The 20,971-nt window shown below is 38.4% G+C and overlaps 1 protein-coding gene across 13 annotated transcripts in view; it reads left to right on the plus strand.

Annotated features, from left to right (window-relative positions):
- Window positions 1-20,971, plus strand: part of MIA2 (MIA SH3 domain ER export factor 2) — a 90,643-nt gene that overhangs the window by 24,322 nt on the left and 45,350 nt on the right. For 4 of the 13 annotated variants that reach the window (XM_047767223.1, XM_047767227.1, XM_047767228.1 and 1 more), the window contains exons 7-14: window positions 6,367-6,486; window positions 9,103-9,124; window positions 9,216-9,304; window positions 12,854-12,925; window positions 14,483-14,509; window positions 15,058-15,168; window positions 16,068-16,139; window positions 16,867-16,971. In XM_047767223.1, coding sequence (XP_047623179.1) covers window positions 6,367-6,486; window positions 9,103-9,124; window positions 9,216-9,304; window positions 12,854-12,925; window positions 14,483-14,509; window positions 15,058-15,168; window positions 16,068-16,139; window positions 16,867-16,971 — 618 coding nt within the window. Of the gene's footprint in view, window positions 1-864; window positions 939-1,306; window positions 1,735-6,366; window positions 6,487-9,102; window positions 9,125-9,215; window positions 9,305-12,853; window positions 12,926-14,482; window positions 14,510-15,057; window positions 15,169-16,067; window positions 16,140-16,866; window positions 16,972-20,971 lie in introns of those variants that run through there. The other 9 variants (XM_047767224.1, XM_047767230.1, XM_047767238.1 and 6 more) reach the window with 6 other exon arrangements.

Here is a 20,971-nt window from a genome sequence, read left to right on the forward strand (position 1 = left end):
TCAGTAATACAGTGTTCTAACTGAGGCATACATTATTCCAAGGTTATTTGAATCCTAAAGTTTTGGTTATGCTTCTGTTTTGATTTTAATAAGCTATTCACATAGCTTAACTTCAGTATATGGTGTCCAACACACATAAAGGTTATGTAATACCTTAAAAAATGGAGACTCATTAAGCAATTTCTAGTACTTTTTGATACTGATAGTTCCTCAAACTCCGTAGACTGATGTGGCCAATAAGAGACAGCACTTTGAGTTCCAAAAAATTAGGCCATATTTTGGTCCTGAAAATCACTTGTTGTGAACTTGTGCCATTTGTGGATTCTTTTTGGCAAAATAGTTCTGTTGCTGCTAGAGCTTAATATTAGGAAAGTTTCCTAAGGAACTAAGGTTTTGTTCAACTACTGAGTTCTCTCTGGTGATTTTGTTTAGAAGTACCTGTTCCTTTTTGAATTGCTTCTTTGAAGACTTCAGTTAGATCCCTTACACCTCTATGAGCTAAAACCCATCCCCAAGAACAGATCCAGCCCTGGGTATTTTACTCAACAGACCTAAACAGGATCCTAAATATAGAGCGCAAAGTGCTATTTTTAGCTCCTCTTCCCAGAGGAGAAAAGCGTGCGCCCAGTTTAGGTCCACACTGGTTTGCTGTTTGGGTAACTAGGCGCTCACCAAGTTTGAGTATTGCCAGGTAGCTCAGGTAAAAGTGAGTAATACCCTTGGAGCCCTGTGCTGGGCAGAGGAGGCAAGATCGGTGTTCTCTTGCGTGGGAGAGGTTAAACTTTGCCCAGACCACAGCTGACCCGATACGCCTTCCTGTTAAAGTCCAAAGTCCGGACACGGTTGGCAGGACGCACAGGCGTGGGCCCTGCAAGCCACATTTTCTGACTGGAATGAAGGCAGCGGCCGGTTTCCCTGGGCCGGCGGGCTCCCCCGGGGTACGACGCTGTCAAGGCTTCGGTGGGGTACGGATAGCAGGCTCTTGCGGGGTTGGGAGAGGAAAGCGCTGGGTGTTGTGGCTTGGCCAAGCGCCGGCCCCTAGGCCGAGGGGGCGCGTCCCGCTCATTCTTGGGGGCTACGCCGACGGGCCTCCAGGAGAAGCCTCGCCGCCGCCACCCAAGGCTGCGACTCCTGGGCCTGGTGTTCCGGGCCGTGCGGCCCACATCACAGCGCATGGCCCGAAGCTTAAACTCATTCTTAGCCTCGAGCCCCTAGATTTCACAGGCTGGGCAGCTTCCTTAGGTAGAGTGCCGGCCCCTTTAAGAGAGAACGACCTGGACACGTCTACGAACCTCGCGCGAAGCAGGAGGGGAGATTTACCGCGTCCCCGCGACCCCGCCTCCCCGCCGCGGCCTGGCCGAAACCAAACCGAGGGGTAGGGCGGCGAGGAGAGTGTAGGTCGAAGACTCTTGCGGGCGGGCTTGGCCCTTCAGATCTTCAGAAAGCAAAGCGTAACCTAGGGGCCGAAGCTTCCCGGGTGGGCAGCCTGGACCCTTGAGGCTTGTCGCCGCCGTTCACCTCCAGCACCCCCGCAGCCGGCTTCGCAGTGGTCTGTTCTGGTTGCCCGGTGCGGGTTTGGGTTCCGGACCGAACGCTGCGTGTTCTCTGCCGCTTGTTGTGTCTCGGCTAGGGCCTGGCGACGGGCCCTACGGCCGAGGCAGCGTTGGCGCCATGGAGAGGCCCGGGACTGCCCCTCAGCCGTACTTGGGGCTGGTCCTGGAAAAGCTCCGCGGGGTGAGTCCAGGCGCGGTGTGGGTAACTTGGCCCAGGGGACGCGGGAGCGGCCCCGGGAAGGAAGCAGCAGACTTTTGACTTCGGTGTCTGAGCGGCAGTGGTCAGAGGTCCTGAAGCCAGTTCTCACCTGCAGCTGGGTCCAGCCTCTATCCGTGGTAGTTGCCAGGTTCTTAGGACTTTTGGGTGTGTGTGTGTGTGTGTGTCCGGTGGGAGGGGACCTAGAGATCAGGGAGGTGAAGAGAGTACTTGCTTAACGGGACTTTACAAAGGTATGCTTCTTGATTTCTAAAATGAATTAGCTTTTCCGTTATGTTATTTATTTTGAAGAGAGGTCAGTGACACGTGGTTTCACCGACAGTGAGAAACTTAAGGACTGATCCTCTGAAATGAGTTTCTTTTAGTGCTGAAACTTCTCGTTGCCTGAAAGGACACCTAAGCCTGGACAGGAATTGGGATTCTAATTTTTCATTTTCTTTTAATAAAGAACGCTCTTTTGAGAGCTTTACCATAACTGAGATCGTTCTTCACTTCCTTCTGTGTCTTGTTAATGTAAAAGGTCGTGTTAATGTAAAATATGGCGATATTAAGCTCATAGTGTTCACAATTTCCTTATTACCTCCTCTTTAAAGGTTTAGTTTGTAATCAGGTTGCAGGGATATTTCTAAGTACTTATTTACAGGTGTCTTTGTGGACATATTTAGGGGCATTTATGTCAACCGTTTTTAAGAAACTGTTTGTGTTTAAAAATGTCAACAGCTCCTTCAAGTATTGAGGCAGTTAGGATTACTGGTTTCTTATTACATACATTAAAACGTTCTGTTGCCATGGTATTCATTATTCAACCATAATGTGTCTAGCGATTTTATATGTGTATAAATGAAATATAAATGACAGTTGTATGGAGATCCTAAATGGATCAAGACATAGTCTGGCCCACTGGTGTCATACTGTCTGTTAAGGGAGAGAAGACAAAAACATAGCCCAGAGAAGAAACAGAAGTGCATACTGGACCATAGGTACAAAAAATATTTCATTGTCTAAATATACCACATTTTGAGTATTCGTTCATAGTATAATGGATATTTGGGTTGTTGCACTTTTTGACTATTATGAAGAATGCTGCTGTGGACACTCAAGTACAACTTTTTCTAATGAATGTTTTCACTTCTCTTGGGTATATACCTAGAAGTAGAACTACTGGGCCATATCTACTGTATGTTTAACTTTGTGAGCAACTGCCAAATTGTTTACCACAGATGCTGCACCATTTTACATCCCCTCTAGCAGTTTATGAGGGTCTAATTTCCCACATCTTCTCCAACACTTTTTTTTTTTCCCAAGTAGCCACCCTAACGAGTGTTAAAGTGGTAACTCATTGTGGTTTTGTTTGTTGCTCTCTAATGACTAATGATGTTGAGCAGCCTTATATGTACTTATTGACGATTTGTGTCTCTTTGGAGAAATATCTTTTTAGTTCTTTTGTCCTTTTAAAAAAATTGGATTATTTGTCTTTTTATTTCTGAAACATAAGGGTTCTTTATATATTCAGGATAATAGGCCCTTATCAGGTATATAATTTGCAAATATTTTCTCCCATTCCATAGGCTGTTTAATTTTAACTTTCTGGACGGTGACTTTTTTTTTTTTTTTTTAGCTATTTCTTGGGCTGCTCCCATGGCATATGGAGGTTCCCAGCCTAGGGGTCGAATCAGAGCTGTAGCCACCAGCCTACGCCAGAGCCACAGCAACAGGGGATCCGAGCCGCATCTGCAACCTACACCACAGCTCACGGCAACGCCGGATCGTTAACCCACAGAGCAAGGGCAGGGACCGAACCTGCAACCTCATGGTTCCTAGTCGGATTCGTTAACCGCTGCGCCACGACGGGAAGTCCTTAATCTTTTTTTTTAGGGCCACACCCCCAGCATATGGAGGTTCCCAAGCTGGAGCTGCAGCTGCCGGCCTGCAGCAACAGCCACAGCAGCTTGGGATCTGAGCCACGTCTGTGACCTACACCAGCTCACCCCAATGCCAGATCCTTAACCTACCGAGTGAGGCCAGGGATCAAACACGAATCATCATGGGTCCTAGTCAGGTTCGCTACTGCCGAGCCACAATGGGAACTCTGATAAGGTTTTATATTATAGTTAAAATTGAAGGGTGAAAATCTCTATGAGAAAACCAACATAATTAAGACTAGAGCAATGGATTTGAGATGAATTCTTGAGACTCAGATTCTTTACTAATGCTCAGTCCAGTGGATTCCATCAGATTCTATCAGCTCAAGGCTTTAACTGGAGTTTACCGTCTCCTTTTAGAATAGAAGGACTAATAAAATGCTGTTGGATTTAAGAAATATCACTATACTAAAGATAATTACATGTTTGAGAGATGCTTTTAGAATTGTCTCTTAAAGTGTTATAGTGTTTTAAAGAAGTTATATTGATTATTAGATTTTTGAAGTGATGTGCATTTTTTTTTTTTTTTGGTCTTTTTGCTATTTCTTTGGGCCACACCCGCGGCATATGGAGGTTCCCAGGCTAGGGGTCGAATCTGGAGCTGTAGGAGCTGTAGCCGCTGGCCTACGCCAGAGCCACAGCAACGCCAGATCCGAGCTGCGTCTGCAACCTACACCACAGCTCATGGCAATGCTGGATCCTTAACCCACTGAGCGAGGCCAGGGACCGAACCCGCAACCTCATGGTTCCTAGTCGGATTCGTTAACCGCTGTGCCACCACGGGAACTACGTGATGTGCATTTTATGTTTTGACATAGTTAGCTGAAGCTAGGATGGTTGGAAAATATATAAGCTGTAAGAAAGCTTCTTTTCTTCCCAGTATTGTGTCAAGTGCCTCTTTTTGTCAGAGGCAGAAATACATTTTTTTTTTAAATCATTGGTTGTTTCTAGTGATGTCACAATTCCATGAGCTGGTAACTGGGGTAATGTAGGGTGAGGCAGAGGCCAAACCAGGGTTAAGGTTTTTTTTTTTTTTTTTTCGAAGAGGTATAATCAGGTTTATTTTATACATGTTAATGAACTACAGATAGCATTTTGGAAGAGTTTGTGTATGGATCAGAGTTATAAGAAAGATTTTGGAGAAGAGAATGGACATTTAAAGGATGTTTTTCTAGATAGAAAAGGCCTAAAAAGAGAATATTTGCCATAGAGGTTTTGAGTTGACTCTTGGAAAGAATCAAACCTGATCACATTTGAGGTTGTTCGTTAAAAAATCTTTTTTTCTCCTGCCCTTCCCCTTTTTATGTGATTGAGTAATATGTGGGGCCTGGTAACAGGAAAAACAACCCCATTGGATGATAATGAATAATAGACCCAGAGAAAGATGAAATTCAAAGAAACAGCTGCAAAAGCCTTAAGCTATTTTGTGCCGAAGACTTGCTAGGCAAGGAAGTAATGTGGGGAGGCCATGGTTACAGGATCATGGTCTTTGGAGAAGGAACAATAGAAAGTTTACCTTCATTGACCTGTTCTCTATGTTCAAACTGCACCCATGACAGATAAGAGAAGGAAGCCACAGAGGTAGGGTAGAGGGATTCAAATTCTAAACCCAAGTTTTCATCAGTGGCTTTCAGACTTTTTTTTTTGTGAAGCAGCAGATTCTTTTTTTTTTTTTCTTTTTATTCCTTCCCGTTCGGAAACCAGTATACTCTGTGGGGAAAGCCTAAAGTGGTTGAATCAGGGTAAGAACACCTGATTCAGCTTCTTTCTTTGGCCTTCTCTTATCCTCATGTTCAGAAGCTTGGAGGGATCCCTGTAGAACTTTAGTTTGAAAATCATTGCAATTCACATCCTACTGTCCTTTATCACTTGATGATAGTGGTTGAAATTGCCAGAAAAATATTCTCCATTACCTTCTGTTTGGTGGTAGTCTGGTAGCCCATTTCATGGGAAGGGTGTTACTAGTGTTTATATGTAAACTTGTTCTTATGTTTGTGTCTTAGTCTATTGAGGCTGCTATAACAAAAATACCACAGACTGGGTGTCTTAAACAACAAACATTTTCCTCACAGTTCTGGAGGCTGGAAATACCAAGATAAAGGTGCCATAGATCTGGTATCTGGTGAGGGCACACTTCTGGTTCATAGTCTTCTCATTATAGCCTTACATTGGTAAAAGTGTCAAGGAAGCTTCTTGGAGTTTCTTCCTTCCTTCCTTCCTTTCTTCCTTTCTTTCTCTCTCTCTCTCTCTCTTTTTTTTTTTTGCTTTTTAGGGCTGCACCCACAGCGTATGGAGGTTCCCAGTCTAGGGACTGAATCGGAGCTGTGGCCGCCGGCCTACACCAGAGCCACAGCAACTCGGGATCCAAGCCTCCTCTGTGACCTACACGATAGCTCACAGCAACACCGGAGCCTTAACCCATTGAGCAAGGCCAGGGAGAAGCTTCTTGGAGTTTCTTTTGTAAGGTCACTAATCCCATTTATGAGGGCTCTACTCTTATGACCTAGTCACCTCCAAAAGGCCCTACTTCCAGATACCATCACATTGGGGATTAGATTTCAACACAGGAATTTTGGGGTTGTGGGGGACATGGAAATTCAGTGTATCACAATTCATAATCAACACTTTTTATCAAAAATATATTTTTAAGAAATTAATTTTCTTTGTCTTGAAGGTCGTGGCAGCATTGCCTGAAGATATGAATTTCCATGGTTTTCCATGGGAAGTGGTGATATGTGCAACTATTGTTGGACTCTTTGCCGTTGTCTTGTTTTTGTGGAGAAGTTTTCGATCAGTAAGTAGACAATGCTGCATATGCTAAGAGAATGTTCTGTCTTCATGTTGAACAAGTAATATGAGGAACATCTTTTGTTTTAAGGAAGTAGGTTAGTTTATCATTATGCGTGCTGCTTATGTTAATGTGTGGCTACTAGACACTGAATATGCATTTAGAGGAATTCTTTTTTTTTTTTTCCCACTTTTTGGGTTTGCACTTGTGGCATATGGAGGTTCCCAGGCTAGGGGTCGAATCGGAGCTGCAGCTGCCGCCTACGCCACAGCCACAGCAACTCAGGATCCAAGGTGTTTCTGTAACCTACAACACAGCTCACGGCAACGCCAGATCCTTAACCCACTGAGCAAGGGCAGGGACCGAACCTGCAACCTCATGGTTCCTAGTCGGATTCGTTAACAACTCTGCCACGACAGGAACTCCTAATTTGTTATACTTTTAATATGTGTCTTTTCAGTTCTTTCTATATTCGTAAGTAAATTTTCCTTCTAAGGAGACAAAAACGTTATTTAGCATACGCTCATGTCCCTTGGTGTCTTTGACTTTCTGACCCCCTTTTCATATCGGTATAATTGAGAATTTGGGTTATAAAAATATTTCTCTTTTCCTTTTCTTTGTTTTTTACTTTCTCCTCCACCCCTTCTCTATCCCTCAAGGCGACAACAAATATTACTAAGATGTCTCATCACCCTCAATTGACGTATCTTTTGCTAGATTTCCTGGATTTAATTTTTTTTCTTATTTTAATACTTCTTTCTAGACTGTTTTTAGTGTCAGTCTTTGTGTAGCAAATCTTTTGAATGCTTGAGGATGTTTGAATGAAGTCCTCATGCTGGAGTGGAATTTGTTAGACATAAGCATTCTAGGTCCAAAGTTTTATCCTTTTAATATTTTAAAACCCTTATTTCCTTGTCTTTTTACATCTAATGTTACGTATTGAAAAGTAATGTCAGTGCGATTCTTATTCATTTGTAAGTGATCTTCTCTCTGTGGAAGGTTTTAATATGATATTCTTATTTCAATATAATATGTTTAGGTTTGACTTTCTTCATATTTATTTAGAATTCTCTTAAATGTTTAAATATGAGCCCTTTTTATCTTTTTTAATTCTGGGAATTTTTTTTCTCTTTGGGAGTATTATTTAAGATGTTAGCTCTTCTACTTCTGACTTCAATATCTCTTAAATTTTGTTTTCCTTTTTTTAATGGTTTACTGTTACTTTTTTTTGTCTTCTTAGGGCCACATCTGCAGCATATAGAGGTTCCCAGCTAGGGGTTGAATCAGAGCTGTAGCTGGTGCCACAGCCATGCTGGATCCAAGCTGCATCTGCAACCTGCACCACAGCTCACGGTGACATCTGATCCTTAACACACTGAGCAAGGCCAAGGTTTGAACCTGCATCCTCATGGATACTAATCAGATTCATTTCCACTGAGTCACGACAGGAACTCCATTTATGGTTTACTGTTAAATTTTGGTTTCTGAATCTGATGTTTGAGTTCACCAATCGTTCCTCTTCTATACCTGTTATGCTATGCTTTGACTTTTAAATCTTAATTAATTAATTAATTAATTAATTTTTGTCTTTTTGCCATTTCTTGGGCCGCTCTCACGGCATATGGAGGTTCCCAGGCTAGGGGTCTAATCGGAGCTGTAGCTGCCAGCCTACGCCAGAGCCACAGCAACACGGGATCCGAGCCGCGTCTGCAACCTACACCACAGCTCACGGCAACGCCGGATCGTTAACCCACTGAGCAAGGGCAGGGACCGAACCTGCAACCTCATGGTTCCTAGTCGGATTCGTTAACCATTGCGCCACGATGGGAACTCCCTAAATCTTATTTATTTTAATTCTATTCCCGTATATCTTTTGTAGATGATTTAAGTCCACATTGTTTTTTCTACTTAGATTACCTTAGCCCTAAGCCTGATTCCCTTGTAAATGGAACTTTTTCTTTATTACTTGAGAGAGAGATTAAAGAAGAAAAAGATGTATATATATATTTTTTACTTTAGTCAGCAGATCTCTGATCCCATGGTAACATTTTTCAGAATGTTATTTTGTCTTTTTTTTTTTTTTTTAAGGGCCACACTTGTGGCATATGGACGTTTCCAGGCTAGGGGTTGAATTGGAGCTATAGCTGCTGGCCTACACCACAGCTACAGAAACGAGGGATCTGAGCAGCATCTGCGACCTACACCACAGCTCACAGGGCCAGGGATCAAACCTATATCCTCATGGTTACTAGTCACGTTTGTTACCAACTGAGCCACAATAGGAACTCCTCAAACTGTTATTTTGGGATTAATACTGGCAGAGATGTACTTAAGTAGTTTGTTTTAGGGTCAAATATGTTTGAGGATTAGGGGGCTAAATGAAATGTAACAGGTATATTTAAGGTAAACTTACTTCAGAGGCTTTAATATGCTAATACACAATGTGAATCTTCAATATGAGGAATTTTTCTCATTGGAGATAGAATGCTTTACGGCTAACTTAAGTTTATGCTAACCCAATAAGAAAGCTATTGTTTTTCAGTTGGCAGTAGAATTCAATAAATTATATTTGCTTAAATGTGTATTTGTTTTAATGTAATTTTTGTTACAAATTTCTTTCAGGTTAGAAGCCGACTTTATGTGGGTAAGTTTTTTTTTTTCTTTTTTTCTATTTTAAATTTCATCTTTGTTGATAAATAAATTTATAAACATGATAACATTAATCCTTTTTTCAGGACGAGAGAAAAAGCTTGCTGCAGAACTTTCTGCACTAATTGAAGAGAAATGTAAACTACTTGAAAAATTTAGCCTTGTTCAAAAGGAGGTAAGATATTTTGTAAGTGTTGAATTTATGCTAGAATCACAGGGCTTTATACTTTTTGATGCAGTTACTTCTATGTAAGCTCAAGATTATTAATGTTTTGTTTGCTAAGTATGAAAGTTCAGTTGCTTTCACATTACTAATCTTAATAATTTTACAGTGGTAAAATTATTGTGGTTTCAGTGTTCATTTCCCTGGCTAATGAGGTTAGGCACCTCTTTATATGTTTATTGACCACTTGGATGTCCTTTTTGTCATGTTGTGTAGTTGAGGTTTTTTTTTTCCTTCACATTTTTATATTTCTAGTTATCTTCCTTCCCCTCCTTTTTTTGGTCCCAATCATGGCATGTGGAAATTCCAGGGCCAGGGATTGAACTGGTGCTGCAGCAGCGGCAACGCCAAATCCTTAACCTGCTGTGCTCACAGGCACTTCCTCTTTTTACTTTTGTTCCATAGGATTTTTTAATATTTTGGGTATAAGTCTTTTGTAAGATACATGTATTGCAAATTGCTTCTTCTGTGCTGTGGTTTGCCTTTTTATTTCAAATGATGTCTTGGTAAGCAGAAGTTATTTTAATATAGTCTAATTTGTCAGTCTTTTTTTGTATGACTGCTATTTGTTTCCTACTTAAAATTTGTCTACTGAATACACAGATATTCTTCTGTTATCTTTTAGAAACTTTATTTTTTTACTTTTCTCATTTAGCCTTTGTATTAGTTTGCTAGGACTGCCTTAAAACAATACCACAGACTGGATGACTTGCATAGAAATTAATTTTTTTCACAGTTTTGGAGGCCAGAGGTCCAGATTGATGGTGTTGGCAGGTTTGGTTTCTTCTGAGGCCTCTCTTTTTGATTTGTAAATGGCCATCTTCTTGCTCTTTCCTTATGTTGTCTTCCCTCTGTGCAGGTGCATATTTCTGGTGTCTTTCTGTGTGTTCAAAATGCCTCTTTTTGTAAGGGCACCAGTCAGACTGGATTAGGGCCCATCTGAATCCGGGAGGCTTATTTTAACTTCATGAACTTTAAAGAGCCTATCTCCAGATACAGTCACATTATGAGGTATTGGGGCTTTGACATATAAATTTTGAGAGGAAACAGTTCAGTTCCAAATGAATCAGTCTTTAATCCATCTGGAACTAATTCTGTGATGGTGTGATTTGGTGGTCAGTATTCAATATTTTTCATATGGCTGTTGAATTAACCAGTACCATTTATTAAAAGACCATCTTTTCCATTTGTTCTGTAGTGTTGTCTTCTTAAATCACTATTGCTGTGACTGTATATATCTGAATCTGTTCCTATGATATCTTGTGTTCTCTTGATCTATTTTTTTTTATATTCTTGCACCGGTATCATGCTTTTAAAAATTTACTTTGCTTTTTTTTAGGGCCACACCCTCGGCATATGGAGGTTCCCAGGTTAGGGGTCTAATCAGAGCTACAATTGCTGGCTTACGCCACAGCCACGGCCATGCCAGATCCAAGCCACATCTGCGACCTACACCACAGCTCACAGCAATGCCAGATCATTAACCCACTGAGTGAGGCCAGGGATTGAACCCACAACCTCATGGTTCCTTGTCAGATTAATTTCTTGCTGTGCCACGATGGGAACTCCTACTTAGCAAGTCTTTATATATATATATATATATATATTTATATGGGTCGAATTGGAGCTGTAGCCGCCAGCCTACGCCAGAGCCACAGCAACGCCAGATCCGAGCTGCGTCTGCAACCTACACCACAGCTCACGGCAATGCCGATCCTTAACCCACTGAGCAAGGCTAGGGATCGAACCCGCAACCTCATGGTTCCTAGTCGGATATGTGTAACCACTGCGCCACGACCGGAACTCCAAGTCTTTATATTTGACAGTATAAAACGACCGGAACTCCAAGTCTTTATATTTGACAGTATAAACTTCCAAGTTTGTTTTTCAAGATTGTCTTGATTATCTTGGCACTTTGCCTTTTCATATAAAGTTTAAATCACTTCATCAATTTATACATGTACATGCGCAAATAGCCTATTGGAATTTGGGATTGCATTGAGTATATAGATTAATTTGGAGAGAACTTACATTTCTAATGTTTACTCCTTATTCATGAACTATGGTATATCCCTCTATTTATATATCTTTAAAAAATTCTCTTAGTATTGTTCATGTTTATACATTTTTGTGTTGAGGTCCTGCTTATTTTTTCTTAGTTTATTCCTTGGTAGCTGATGATTTTTGTCCATTATAAATAGTACAGTTTTCTCATTAACAGCTTTGTAGGGACTTAATTCATATTATTATACAGTTCACCTATTTAAAGTATACAAATGAAAGGCTTTTAGTATATTCACAGAGTTGTATATCCATCATGACAATAGTTTTTTTATTTGTTTTTTGTTTTTTGTTGTTTTGCTTTTTAGGGCCACACCTGTGGCATATGGAAGTTCCCAGGCTAGGGGTGGAATCTGAGCTCCACCTGCCGGCCACAGCCTTAGCCACAAACCTATACCATGGCTCATGGCAATGCCGGATCCTTTAACCCACTGAGCAGGGTCAGGGATCAAACCCACATCCTCATGGATACTACTCGGGTTCCTTTCTGCTGAGCCACAAGGGGAACTCTTCCACAATAAATTTTTGAACATGTTTTTTAACTCTGAAAAGAAACCCTGCACCCCTTAGCTATCAGTCTTCATGTAGTATCCCCTACTCCCAAGCACTAGACAACATCTACTTTCTGTTTCTATAAACTTGCCTGCTCTGGATTCCACTTCATATAAATGGAATCATACAAAATGTGCCTCTTTGTGACTAGCTGGATATTTTCTTCTGATCTGGCTTCCAATTTATTGTCTTGTCTATGTTTGTTCATCTCTTAAGTCATGTATTGAGATCTAAATTTCATTTATTGCCTTTTTCAGTTCTAAAGTATCAGTGTGGCTCTTTTTGTAGTTCTTTCTCTGGTTCAGGATTGTCTTTTAGTTCCTTTTATATATTACACTTATTTTAACATCTAAAGGAGAGCTATTCTAGCTGCACCTTCCAAGAGTCTGCTTCGCTGGCTCATTTTTTCTTTTGGTTGTCAGTCAGATTTTGTTTTCTTGAATGTTAGGTTATTTCATGTTGAGTATCAGTAAGAGCACAACTTTGAAGCTGTGGGTAGTATTATCTTTATGTGGGGAGGATTTGCTGTTGCTTCTTTTTTTTTGTCTTTTGTCTTTTTTTAGGGTCGCACCTGCGGCATGGAGGTTCCCAGGCTAGGGGTCGAATCGGAGCTGTTGCCACTGGCCTTGCCAAAGCCACGGCAACACCAGATCTGAGCCGCATCTGTGACCTACACCACAGCTCACGGCAACGCCATATCCTTAACCCAATGAGCGAGGCCAGGGATAGAACCTGCAACCTCATGGTTCCTAGTTGGATTTGTTGCTGCTGCACCATGACGGGAACTCCGATTTACTGTTGCTTCTCCTGGAATTGGTGGGTCATTAGGCAGGTGTAGTTTTGAATACAACTTTTAGAGCTTTTATTTACAGTGTTGCTTTCTTTCAGTATGAAGGATTAGAGTCATCTTTAAAGGATGCCAGCTTTGAGAAGGAATCAACAGAAGCACAAAGTTTGGAGGTAAAAACAAAGAGTATAATTACAAAAATTGGAAGAAAGATTCTTACTAAATATCATAAACTTTAAAAGAAATGTATCTTCTCAAAACAGTTTTAAAGTAAATATGAAACTGTCTTTGGATGTTAAAACTTAAAGAAGAAGTTAAATATAGGAAATAGAATATTAGTAGGTAGCATAAGATATTTTAAAAATTTAAGCTCTTGTTGATAATGTATTTTGAGTGTAGCATATTCAGTTCACTGGAATCTCGGGCTATATAGAAACTCTTTATTCCTAGAAAATGTATTAAGGTTACCATTCCTTTTTTGACTCATTTTGCTCCAGGAAGGAAAATAAGATTCACTTTCATAAATTTAGGAATAGTTGGCAACAATAACTTAAGTAAATTGAGGCAGTACTTGCCTTTACCGCATCCCAATATATTGGGAGCTGAGCTGATTAGAATTAGACCAGAGATTTACATTACATACAGTGGTGTGCTGGTGAATGTTTAATGGCTGGCTCTCTAAAAAGCAGGAGCCCTTATTTGTAGCATTTGCTGAGTTCTGTTACGTAAATATTACTACTCTCACCAGTTTCAAGGTCCCAAAATGATGCCACTGAGTGTGTATTTTGGAGGAGATACACAGAGTCGGCTCTCCTGAGCCAGGTGTGATTTGGCTAATAGGAAGGAAGGAAAGTGTGATAATTAGTCATTTAGCTAAGCTGTGACAGATCAGGGTAAGTAAGAAGAGCGCCTTTCTACTGTTTACAAATGAAAGTAAAAATATGTAAAAAGCATACTAATATTAACATAGAAAACAATGAACGTTGTACCATTGGTGGACATGTTCAGTTAGTTCACCTTGGAAGTTTTCAATCACAGGTTTCTATAGTCATCAGAAAGCCTGTGTATCATGAATCAGAATTTCAGAGTAGAATCCAAAGAAAGTTAATAATTGAATTCCAAATGAAATTAAGTTCTTAATCTTTTTTCTTCATCTGTTACCTATTAATATGTTACCTCAATAACTGAATCAAATTGTTATATTTTGTTGATTTCTCTGTTTTAGTCCTGTCAGTTATTTATTAGAATGATCAAAATAGAATTTTATAAGGACTTTAGCATGCTAAAAGAAGCAAAAACTGGAGGGCAGAAATATTTACTCATGCTTTGTGGTGGTGTGGATAAATAAAACAGACCAATCTATTCTCAGGCATTGAATTTACATAATCTGGCAGGAAAATTAGTTGAATTTTGGCTTTAAAATGAACATTTTGAAAGTTTTTCTCTTATTTCAGTAATTTTTAAAACATAAGTGTTTATTTTCAAAATTGATAATATCATCCATATAAACTGTAATGTGATACAGTTTAAAAAAATTGATATTTGAATCTGTAGATGAAATAGAAACAATTTTGATTCAAGTTGGAGAATTCATATAATCAGATAGACAAATTTGGGGTAATATATGTAAATAAGTTTTTTAACCACTATAATACAGTATGTACTTTTTCTATTTTTATTTTGGCCTGCACTAAATTCTGTGATTCTTTTGGTTTATTTTTTTTAACAAGTTTGTTGAAGGATCACAAATATCAGAGGTATGTTTATTATAGCATTTTAAAATCCAATTGGAATAATCCAATAGCTAATCATTTTAGGTTAAAAAGTTCACAGAATGTAAGTCTTAATTCAGTATAGAATATTATTACGAAGCAATCTTGATTGATTTTAAGTTTATTTTTTATTGTCTTTAATTATTTTAAATTGGAATTATTTCTTTTATAATACTTTAGAGCAGAAGTTGGCAAACTAGACTCTGGGCTCTCTACTTTCTATTGTAAATAAATTTTTCAAAACACAATGATGCTTATTAATTTACATATTCACTTTCTCACTACATATGCATACCACTGGAATAGCTAAGACAGAGACTGCAAGGCCTGCGAGCCTAAATATTTACTCTCTTTCTATGGAGAAAGTTTGCTGACACGTGCTAGAATTGCTGTTATTTCAATGTTATAAAAATGAACAAATACATAAACTAGACTTACTTGACATATAGTATATATTTTTGATTGTGCTCATATGATTTTACCTTGACCAGAAATTCTTATATCTATCTTAGGAAGTTGTATTCCTCTTTCAGGCCTTCTGTGAAAAGCTGATTAGCTCTCAATCTGAGCTTGAGGATGAAATACTCTTTCTAGAAAAAGAGTTAAGAGAAGAGAAATCTAAACATTCAGAACAAGATGAATTGGTAAGGCTTTTGTGTTTGAAGAAACTGTAGGAAAATGAAAGTTATTAAGTTTTTAAAGAAAGATATGATATTGGTTAAAGTACTACATGCACTGTTAAAAAAAAAAAAAATCCAAAGAATACAGAAGGCTGTAAAGTGAGGAATAAAAGTTTCTAAATCCACTAGCTCTTTTCATTTGTTAGAGGTTACTCTTACTGTGTTAAATTTCTTGCATATTTCTGTAGAAATTTTCAATTTGTGCTGTGGAAGTAGCTCCCATAAATAAAGTTGAGTAATCACATACGTAGTGGATTTTTTTTCTTTTTTTTTTCTTTTTAAGGGCGCACCTATGGCATATGGAGGTTCCCAGGCTAGGGGTCGAATCGGAGCTACAAATGGTGGCCTACGCCACAGCCATAGCAACTTAGGATCTGAGCTGCGTCTGCAACCTACACCACAGTTCACGGAAATGCCATTTCCTTAACCTACTGAGCGAGGCCCGGGATTGAACCTGCAACCTCTTGGCTCCTAGTCAGATTCGTTTCTGCTATGCCACAACCAGCACTCCAGATTTTTTTTTTTAATTACTCAGCATGTTAAGAACATTTTAACTTTATTTATAATCATTCTGTTTTAAAATCTATTTTAAGAATGATCTTGATGTGTGTGAGATTATTTAGTAAGATATATCCTAATGGACTTCTTTTGAGCCCATATAACTTAAATGTTTTGAAATAGTAAAGATGAAATACTATTGTTAAGTAACATTTGTATGAAATCGCTTTAAGCATTTGACTGAGAAGATTTCCTAATTTGAGCCCTCACTTTTTGAGAAAAAATGTTAGGTTATATGTGGCACCTTGGAACTTGGAGGAGTTTAATTAAATACTTGTTTATTGTTTGATACTGTCTGTTTTTAGATGGTGGATATTTCAAAAAGGATACAGTCCTTAGAAGATGAATCAAAGTCCCTCAAATCACAAGTATCTGAAGTAAGTTTAATTAATTTAGTAGGTCTGTTTTTGAAAATTAAATTTACATGTTTATAATTAAAAAATAAGATAAAATATTAGGACATATATATATATTTATTTATTTTTAATTAATTACTTAATTATTTTCTTTTTTGTCCACCCCACAGCATGTGTAGTTTCCGGGCCAGGGATCAGATCCAAGCCACAGTTGTGATCTTTGCAGCCGCTGTGGCAACATTGGATGCTTGATCCAGTGTGCCAGGCTGGGGATCAAACCTGCATCTCTAGCACTCCAGAGATGCTGCTGATCCCATTGTGCCACAGCTGGAACTCCTAGATAATATTTTTTAAATACAAGTTACCTCTGGAAAATTAATTTTTTTCACTGGACAATATTTATCAGGCTAATTGCTATGTCACTGTTAAGGTGATTGGCACTTACTGTTAGAAGACAAAATAGAAAATTCTGGCAAGAGACAATAGAAAGGTAACAAAATTTGCTGCATAGTGCCTAGAAGGTTATAAGAGGTTAAATCATTTGTCCAAGGTCATGTGGCAAGTTACTGCCAGAGCCATGACTAGACCTTGATTCTAGGTCAGGCTTTTTTTCTACTATAACACGTTGCCTCTCCTATTGAAATTGGTATGTTTTTTATTTTAATTCCATGTTTCAGGGAGTGTATTTTCAAAAGAGCTATTGTGTTAAACTAATTGTTATAGTCTCAATATGTTGTATTTTACTTAGGCCAAAACAACCTTCAAAATATTTCAAATGAATGAAGAACGACTTAAGATATCTATAAAAGATGCTTTGAGTGAAAATTCCCAACTTCAGGAAAGCCAGAAACAGGTTTGTACTGTAAGGGACTCTTCAACTTGTGATTATGTAATTATAAATACACTGGGCATACTTGTGACTGACCCATGGTAGGGGGCTCAAGAGTAGATTCTTTCTGGAGACCAGAAAAGAGCAGGACAATCTCTTATTTATCCTGTGGTGTCTCTGTGTAGGTTACAGAGGTCTGTGTTTCTGGCTTCCTCTTCCCCCCAGGAGTGGAAGTAAGCCAGGGCGTTTTCAGCATTTTGATAATAACAGCAATTGGCATTTAGAACAAATCTTCAAAGCCGGACTGAAGAAGGGCCAGAGAATACCATGGGAGTTATTATAGCTGTGGATCTGGGGCTTAAACATAGAAGCAGTGGTGGTAGCAGATCTAATGAGGATCTTTTACCCTGCTCTTCCCCTCCATGTATAGATGCTGCCTCATACTCAAGTATATTTCCTCTTCCACTCTTTTCCCAATATGATGATAATTTTTCAGTGAGAAATTTTTTTAGTGATTATATTATTTATTATTTTCTAAATATTGCAACTGAGCTGCATGATGTGCTCTGATTACATATTGTTTCACCCAACATTTTATTTGCCCTAGTGTTAATAATTGTCATTTCCTTTATACCTATCTGTAATTCATCTGTAGTTCAGTCATATATATCTCTTCTAGAGATTATATAAATATCTTATTTATGCGTTCAAATGCTTTGGTTAATCTACTGATTTCATTTTTTCTTTGAAGCATTCCTTCCTGGGGTCTTCCATCTACTGATTTCATTTTTTCTTTGAAGCATTCCTTCCTGGGGTCTTCCACCCTCCTGGTCCAGTTTGTTCTCTAGGTCTGCTGTACTTTTCTTGCCCTGAGACTTCACTTCACCCCCATCCTTCCCGTTGTCTGTCTTCTGTGTCAGATCTTCTATTTTCTGTGTCTAAGACTTGCTCTTATGTGGTTAATTCCTTTGATTAGCTTCCTGAGAAAGAGGTATAGGAGGTAACTTTTACACAACTTGGAATGTCTTGTTCCCTCATACTTATTGACAGTTTGGTTGGGTATCTTCTGGGTTGAATTTTTTTTTTCTTGAAATTTTGTCGTGATTGCTCCATTAAGGTCTTCATTGTCTAGTTTTGCTTTTGAGAGGTCAAATGCTATTTGGTTCACTAAAGCTTTTTTGTGATCTACTCTTTTCCCCTCTGGTGAGTTTTTATATTTTTCACTTTCATTGTTTCCAGTTCTCTGAAATTTCATAATGATATGCCTTAATGTGGGTCTTTTTCTATACACTTGTAGGCTACTCTCAGTCTGGAAACTCCTGCTCTTGATTCAGTTTTGGGAAATTTAAATGAATTACTTCCTACTTTTTTGGATATATTTTATATGATATATGAAATTATTTGAAAATGTCTTTTTTGGTTTTCTTTGTGTCTGTGGAACCTTTGTTCATTTAGTATTCTCCAGCATTTTTCCCTTGTAAGAGTTTTGTTTTGCTTATGACTTTTTCTGATTTCATGGATGCAGTATCTTACTTTGCTGACAATATTATGGTTTTTTTTCCTCTCTTTTTTAATGTGTTTTTCAGTTTCCTGAGTTGCCTTGTTTCCTTTAAGTTTATTTTCTGTTTTAGTGTATGTCTTAACATCTGAGAGTTTCTTTTTTTCAGATATTTGGCAATTCATTGGTGTTTGCTCATTTAAGAATGAAGCTCTCCAAACTGAATTGAAAACTCTGTGTGTGTTTTTTGTGGGCCCTTCTACAGGGTAACTTGCCTAGGGTGTTTTATTGGAGGATGCTCAGTTGTTATCCAAAGACCATTTTCTATAGGGATGACTCCTCTGCAGTTTCCATTTGGGAGGTATAAGCCTATTTGCCATCATTGAGGTAACCAGTTTAGTCAAGTATGGGGACTGGTATCTCACTGTTCAGTAAGTCAACTTTTGCTTAATGTTTTTGTTTTCAACGTGTTATGCACACCTTCACCTGGGTCATGTGTCCCAGAGTTCAGGTTCCAGTTCTCCAGAGACTAACCCTCCAGGCTTTTGCTAGATGTGTGTGTGTGTGTGTGTGTGCATGTGCCTGTGTGCATGCATGTGAAAGACTGTGGGGTTTGGGGGAGGGAGGAGTGGATTGAGAATTGGAACGTGTGCATATGTGTGTGCAGGGAGAACAGGGGGGATTTTCTAACTACGTACAGACTTTTGAGCAGTTCTCCTTTTTTCATTCTACTTATACCCTAGTACTTGTGCCTCCAAGTCTTGGGCCTTTCTGGGTTGTTTCAGATCTGCCTTTTAGACTGTTCTGTCTTTTGCCTTAGATTTCGGTTCTGTCTAGTGTCTTACCATGCTTGCATCTCTTTTCACTTTTCACTTGGAGAACTATTGTTTTATTACCTTTTCTCTTTTTCCTGTCTGTCATCTTAGTAGATTTTAGGAGAAAGTGGTGGTCAACCCTGTATTAAATCTTCTATATTATAATCAAAAATGACTTTTTTTTTTTTTTTTTGCTGTGCCCCGTGGAAGTTTCTGGGCCGGGGATCAAACCTGTGCCACAGCAAAACCCAAACCTGTGCTGCAGCAAAACCCAACCTGCTGCACCATAGAAGAATTCCAAACTGTCTTACACTACGGCTGCTTTCATCTAATACCTTTTTAATCACAAAAGTTCTTGAAATAAACTATTCTATATTCATTGATTCTGCATTCTAATACACTCCTTCTTTTACTTTATCATACATCATTCTGTGTAGCAGTCTCTTTAGTAACTCACTAGAGACTCCCTAATCACCAAATCTAGGTTATATTCTTTAATTCTCATTTATTTTTATCTGGCAGTGTTATTATATGCATGGAAAAGGATTCGTTTTTTTGGTGCTAGCAATTGTCTTAGGTTTGCATAGAAACCCAACAATTACTATTTGATAGAGTTTTAAAGATTAAATAAATTTGGCCTTTTTTTTTTTCCAGTATATATATGGCCGATTCTTTTGTAAATTGTTTACTTATTCTTTTCATCTTTTTTTATGGGGGTGTCTTTTTTTATTACTTTTTTTTGAGTTTTCATTTTTATTTATTAAAAAAATTTTTATTATCATTGACTTACAATGTTCTGTAGCAAAGTGACCCAGTCGTACATATATATATACATTCTTTTTCTCACATCCTCAATCATGTTCCATCACAGGTGATTAGATATATTGTTCCCTGTGCTATACAGCAATCTCATTGACTTCTAAGAGCTCTTTGCCGTTTAAGGTTATTAATCCTTTCTAATTACCTGTTTGTTTTTATTAAAGTATATTTGATTTGCAGTGTTGTGCCACTTTCTGCTATACAGCAAAGTGATGCAGATATATATTAAAAATATGTAGGGATAGAAATACAGATATATGGATATATACATACATGCATATACATAAACATTCTTTCTTATATTCTTTTCTGTCATGGTCTGTCCCAGGAGATTGGATATAGTTCCTGGTGCTATGCCGTAGGGCTTTGTTGTTTATCCTTGGTAAAAGTTTGCATCTTCTAACCCTGTACTTGCTTGTTTTTAAATTTTATTTATTTTTTGATTTGCAAAGCTTTTAAACACTATGTAGTCTGCCTTTTACAATGATCTTTAACCTTTTATGTTATGTTCTGAAAGTCCTCTCCTATAAAAGTATATGTAGTAAAAGATTATTTATGCAGAATTTGATCTTTTCTAGTTTAATGGTATTTCTGAAGGTTAGTTAACTACAAACTGGCACATGATTAAAAACAACAGATTTTAATACAAAGTGTGGCATGTTATATGAGCTATAAGGGATGGTAAGGAATAGGCATATATAACAGATACATTTCTCTCATAAAACCTTTTATTTGATATACATTTATTATGTAATTTGTTGAAGAATGTTTATCTGTTATTTTACATTACTCCTGTTTTGAAAGTTCTTTGAAAATAGGAGCTCCTTCTTCCTTCCCTTCTTTCCTCATTCCATTTCTCTTTTCCTCCTTCTTTCCTTCCTTTGCTTTCCCT

The sequence above is a fragment of the Phacochoerus africanus genome, chromosome 2 (genome assembly GCF_016906955.1).
Source record: "Phacochoerus africanus isolate WHEZ1 chromosome 2, ROS_Pafr_v1, whole genome shotgun sequence".
In the NCBI taxonomy this organism is placed as follows: domain Eukaryota; kingdom Metazoa; phylum Chordata; class Mammalia; order Artiodactyla; family Suidae; genus Phacochoerus; species Phacochoerus africanus.